Source organism: Ranitomeya imitator, chromosome 10, assembly GCF_032444005.1.
Source record: "Ranitomeya imitator isolate aRanImi1 chromosome 10, aRanImi1.pri, whole genome shotgun sequence".
In the NCBI taxonomy this organism is placed as follows: Eukaryota; Metazoa; Chordata; class Amphibia; order Anura; family Dendrobatidae; genus Ranitomeya; species Ranitomeya imitator.
Window position 1 is genome coordinate 67,434,422 of NC_091291.1, and position 6,000 is coordinate 67,440,421.

The 6,000-nt window shown below is 39.2% G+C and overlaps 1 protein-coding gene across 1 annotated transcript in view; it reads left to right on the forward strand.

Moving 5' to 3' along the window:
* LOC138651326 (serine/threonine-protein kinase SBK1-like) overlaps nucleotides 1-3,359 on the forward strand; it is a 90,434-nt gene extending 87,075 nt beyond the window's left edge. The window contains exon 4 of the mRNA XM_069741427.1: nucleotides 1,561-3,359. Within this exon, the coding sequence (XP_069597528.1) occupies nucleotides 1,561-2,130 (570 nt within the window). The 3' untranslated portion in view covers nucleotides 2,131-3,359. The remainder of the gene's footprint in view (nucleotides 1-1,560) is intronic.
* The last annotated feature ends 2,641 nt before the right edge of the window (nucleotides 3,360-6,000 follow it).

Genomic DNA, 6,000 nt, shown 5'->3' on the forward strand with positions numbered 1-6,000 from the left:
ATTTACATGTGCAAATGAGAATAAGGATGATCCCTCTACACTGTGACATACCTTCAGATATTTGTAGACAGCTATTAAGTCTCCTCTTAGCCTTCTTTTGTTAAGCTAAACATTTCCAGATTCTTTTACCGTTCTTTGTAGGACATACTTTGCAGTCTGTTCACCATCCTGGTAGCTCTTCTCTGAACTTGCTCCTTTTCAATGGCTGTTCTCAAATATGGTGCCCAGAACTGGACACAGTATTTCAGATTAAGCCTGAGCAAGGATGAGTAGATCTTAATTACTGTTTCTCATTTGATCCATAATTTCTTAGAATCGCGGTATGGTGTCTACTCACATTGTCAGCCAGTTCATATTTAAGTGATTTCTCAATTAATAACAGGTGTGGCAGTAATCAGGCCTGGGTGTGGATAGGGAATTTGAACTCCGCTTCTCAACGATGTGATAAACCACAGCTAATTTATGTTTTAGGAAGGGAGGGGGCAATCACTTTTTCACTCAGGGGCCTTCATTTTGTGTTTACTTGTTATCTTTATCTAATATTTACATTTGTTTGATGATCTGAAACATTTAAGTTTGACAAACATGTAAAACAATTGGAAATCAGGATGAGGCAAAACACTTTTTTCCAGAAATGTACATTGATGGGGAGCATATATGTACATTGATGGGGAGGATGACGAGCAAATACTAAGATGTGGTGCAAATACCACAATGGGAGGGAATATGCCAGGATGAGGGGCATAAACTAGGATGGGCGTAGCATATTCCTTCATATCTGCAGTCTGGTACCCCTGCTCCTGTCTGTGACTGCTGTCCGTTTCACCCACCTGCATTCTGCTGCCCCGCCTGCTCTCTGGAGGAGTTGATTTTTCTAAACAAAAGCTTCAGTATTCAGGTTAAATTGCAATGTTGACACTTTGCAATACATAAGTTTGTTTGTGGTTGCAGTTTGAGCACTCAGTCTGTAAAAGGTCTGCCAGCACTGCAATAGGGAGTACCCATTTAATCAGTTGGAAGTGTGGGTAATATACCATGAAGAAGTGATCTAATCTCCGGCTCTTGAAGTTAAAGTGAACCTGTCAGAAGGATTGTGCACAGTAACCTACAGTGTCAGGTCAGCACCATTATACTGATTAAAATGACACCTGGAGACGAAATCCGTCTCGTGGTTGTTGTTAATCTTTATCGGTAGTTTTCAGTTAATGAGATTCTCATGCTCCAGAGCGGCCTGTGTGACTTTATTTGGTGTTCCGCTTACACATTCATCTGTATGGCTTATGACAGGCCACTAATCCCTCAGTGACCTGCAAATGTTTAGCACAGTTTGTTACTATGTGACTCAGCCCTTTCAGAAAACAAGTAATCGGTACAACATTTTTTTAGACTAATGAAAAATAGGTCTCTTATGCGAGTCTACAACTATGGATCTCTTGTGCAAGGCTCCAACTGCAATATTTTGTTATGTACAGTAAGTGATTATAGCCATAAAAATGCTATGGTTTTCCATTTGCATTTTGTTTACGGTGTAACGTATTCTACGTTTTTTGTCATTCATAGATTGGATTGCCAGAAAACACAGTTAAACGATGTGCTATCCAACTTTCCAGTGCCCTAGAGTATATACACAAGAAAGGCCTTGTTCACCGTGACATAAAGCCTGAAAATGTTCTCATCTTTGATCAAGAATGTCGCAAGGTTAAACTGACCGATTTTGGTCTTTCATGCACAGCAGGAACATATGTTGAATCAATGTCTGAAAATTTGCCATATACAGCTCCCGAGATGTGCAGCTTAGGATCAGCAGATAAGCTTAATGTGCAAGGAAGTTTGGATACTTGGGGATTTGGAGTACTACTCTTTTGCATTTTGACAGGATATTTTCCATGGACATCCGCAGTCTCAGGTGATAAAAATTTTGTTCAATATACCAAGTGGCATAAAAGCAGCAAGATATTTCGGCTTCCATACCAGTGGAATACATTTAGCACAGAGGCCCTAGAAATGCTGAAAAATTTGCTTGTACCAGACCCAAAGAGGAGATGTGCCTCAACTGAAGTCATAAAATATGTCAAGTCACCTTGGAAAATGATGTGTTCTAAATCCAACAAATATAAAATGTCATATTAATGAAATGACATTTATGATTGCACAACCTCATTCAGACTCTCCGATAGTTGCACATTTAGTACAATAGAAGTGTAGAGAACTGACCTGGAACATGGACATGTCTGAATGAGAGCCTATGCATGTTTCTTACATGCATCCATTCTGCCAACAGAACTGTAGTTAATCTCTATTATATTCTTATAGAATAGCATAAAAGCTGCAGTAGAAAAGATTGTAGAACTGCAACACTTGATTACACCATAAAACTCTTAAGGCTTATTTAAAAGCATGTATAAAAAGTAATGAAAACATGAAAAAAAAATAAATGCCAGAGTACATCAGCAAAATTCATACTTTGTTATAAGAAATAATGCACATTTAAAAAATAATAATTGTGTAATAAAATGAACTGTCCTTGTTGCACCTTGAAAGCCACTTCAGCATTTTTACTTAAATGAGTAGTCAATTATTGGACAACCCCTGCTTAATCCATTGAGAACCCCAATTAACGTAATGCACAGTTATTCCTCACCCACCACAGCAGCCCCATTCCAGTGATGTCGCCAGAGCAGCTGCAGACTGGCTGCAGCTCAATAATAGTCCATCAGGGCAGATGTCTGCGCTGACAAAATAGCAAAGGCTGCAGTCAAACAGTGGCCCATCATCGAGTACTGCGGGCACGTGACAATGTCAAGTCACCAGAAGGGACCAGCGGCACTGGCACTACTGTAAAGGCACCACTGCAGTGACTATACATTGGTTTAATCTTAATTGGGGTCCTGTGAATTGATTAATTAGGAGTCGTCCAGCGGTGGACATCTCCTTTAATTATTACAGTATGGGAGGGGAGGTTTTACTCCACCCATTTCTTTCCTAAGCCCACTTTGGTGGAATGTTTTGTGCCTCAACATACTTTGGGCCATAAATTTTTTTTCCTTAAAAGGGTAGGTGTATTCATTAATGGCATTATTTGTGGGTACATAATTTCTTGACTTGCATACTTTTGTGTGATGATTGAAAAAAACAGCAATTTTGCTATTTTTTTCTGTGTTTTAAATCACCACCTTTTATTGCTCAACATAAAATAAATGTTACTTATATTATGTGGATCAGTACATTCAAGTTTAAATCAAACATTCAGTATATATTTATGTATTTTACCTTTGACCAACACCACCAGGTTTTTACTGTTGTAATAATATAATATATTTGAGTTTCCTTCTTTACAATTTCATACAATAAAACAAATGATTGTGAAAAAAAAAATAGTTTTACTTTTTTTTGTCTCCGCATAGGACCTCACAATGTGATCTACTGATAACATATTAATTGTGAAATATATATTATATACCGTATATATTCATGTATAAGTCGACCCGAGTATAAGCGGAGACACCTAATTTTGCCTTGAAAAACTGGGAAAATATATTGACTTCAGTATAAACCGGGTATGCATTGTCCCCCAATCCCTATTTTGGTATGCATGGTTCCTCATACCCATCCTTGTCTGCATCGTTCCTAATCCCCATCCTTGTACCATGAAAAAAAAAAAATTATATATATCATACTTACCTTCCCTGCACCCTCGCATCTCCTTCCGATGCCAGCAGCTCCTGCGGCCGAGCGATCACGTGTCTCCGCTCATTAAAGTAATGAATATTCACCTCTCCTCCACGCCTATGGGAGTGGAGACAGATGAATATTCATTACCTTAATGAGAGGGCACCTGTGATAGCCCAACAGCTGCTGAAAGCCGGTGGCTGCTGCTGTAACTGTGCACACGTTATAATAAATGAATATTCATTCCCAGGGCAGTGAATATTCATTTCTCTTTAGCAGCAGGCACAGGCTTTAGCCGCAGCCGCCGGCTGCTGCCTCCTGTGATCTGCTGCCCCCCCTCCATCTTCTGGGACAATGACTCGTGTATAAGACGAGGAGGGGGGGGGGGGCATTTTCATAAAAAAAAATGTGCTGAAAAACTCGCTTTATACACAGGTATATACTGTACAGGACAGACCAAAAGTTTGGACACCTCATTTAACCCCTTTACCCCCAAGGGTGGTTTGCACGTTAATGACCGGGCCAATTTTTACAATTCTGACCACTGTCCCTTTATGAGGTTATAACTCTGGAACGCTTCAATGGATCCTGGTGATTCTGACATTGTTTTCTCGTGACATATTGTACTTCATGACAATGGTAAAAATTATTTGATAGTACCTGCGTTTATTTGTGAAAAAAACGGAAATTTGGCGAAAATTATGAAAATTTCGCAATTTTCCAACTTTGAATTTTTATGCAATTAAATCACAGAGATATGTCACACAAAATACTTAATAAATAACATTTCCCACATGTCTACTTTACATCAGCACAATTTTGGAAACAAAATTTTTTTTTGTTAGGGAGTTATAAGGGTTAAAAGTTGACCAGCAATTTCTCATTTCTACAACACCATTTTATTTTAGGGACCACATCTCATTTGAAGTCATTTTGAGGGGTCTATATGATAGAAAATCCCAAGTGTGACACCATTCTAAAAACTACACCCCTCAAGGTGCTCAAAACCATATTCAAGAAGTTTATTAACCCTTCTGGTGCTTCACAGGAATTTTTTGAATGTTTAAATAAAAATGAACATTTAACTTTTTTTCACAAAAAATTTAATTCAGCTCCAATTTGTTTTATTTTACCAAGGGTAACAGGAGAAAATGGACCCCAAACATTGTTGTACAATTTGTCCTGAGTATGCCAATACCCCACATGTGGGGGTAAACCACTGTTTGGGCGCATGGCAGAGCTCGGAAGCGAAGGAGTGCCATTTGACTTTCAATGCAAAATTGACTGGAATTGAGATGGGACGCCATGTTTCGTTTGGAGAGCCCCTGATGTGGCTAAACATTGAAACCCTCCACAAGTGACACCATTTTGGAAAGTAGACCCCCTAAGGAACTTATCTAGAGGTGTGGTGAGCACTTTGACCCAACAAGTTCTTCACAGAAGTTTATAATGTAGAACCGTAAAAATAAAAAATCATATTTTTTCACAAAAATTATCTTTTCGCCCCCAATTTTTTATTTTCCCAAGGGTAAGAGAAGAAATTGGACCCCAAAAGTTGTTGTACAATTTGTCCTGAGTACGCCGATAGCCCATATGTGGGGGTAAACCACTGTTTGGGCGGATGGGAGAGCTCGGAAGGGAAGGAGCGCCGTTTGACTTTTCAATGCAAAATTGACAGGAATTGAGATGGGACCTCATGTTGCGTTTGAAGAGCCACTGATGTGCCTAAACATTGAAACCCCCCACAAGTGACACCATTTTGGAAAGTAGACCCCCTAAGGAACTTATCTAGAGGTGTGGTGAGCACTTTGACCCACCAAGTGCTTCACAGAAGTTTATAATGTAGAACCGTAAAAATAAAAAATCATATTTTTTCACAAAAATTATCTTTTTGCCCCAATTTTTTATTTTCCCAAGGGTAAGAGAAGAAATTGGACCCCAAAAGTTGTTGTACAATTTGTCCTGAGTACGCTGATACCCCATATGTGGGGGTAAACCACTGTTTGGGTGGATGGGAGAGCTCGGAAGGGAAGGAGCGCCGTTTGACTTTTCAAAGCAAAATTGACAGGAATTGAGATGGGACGCCATGTTGCGTTTGAAGAGCCACTGATGTGCCTAAACATTGAAACCCCCCACAAATGACACCATTTTGGAAAGTAGACCCCCTAAGGAACTTATCTAGAGGTGTGGTGAGCACTTTGACCCACCAAGTGCTTCACAGAAGTTTATAATGCAGAGCCGTAAAAATAAAACAAAATTTTTTTCCCACAAAAATTATTTTTTTAGCCCCCAGTTTTGTATTTTACTGAGGGTAACAGGAGAAATTGGACC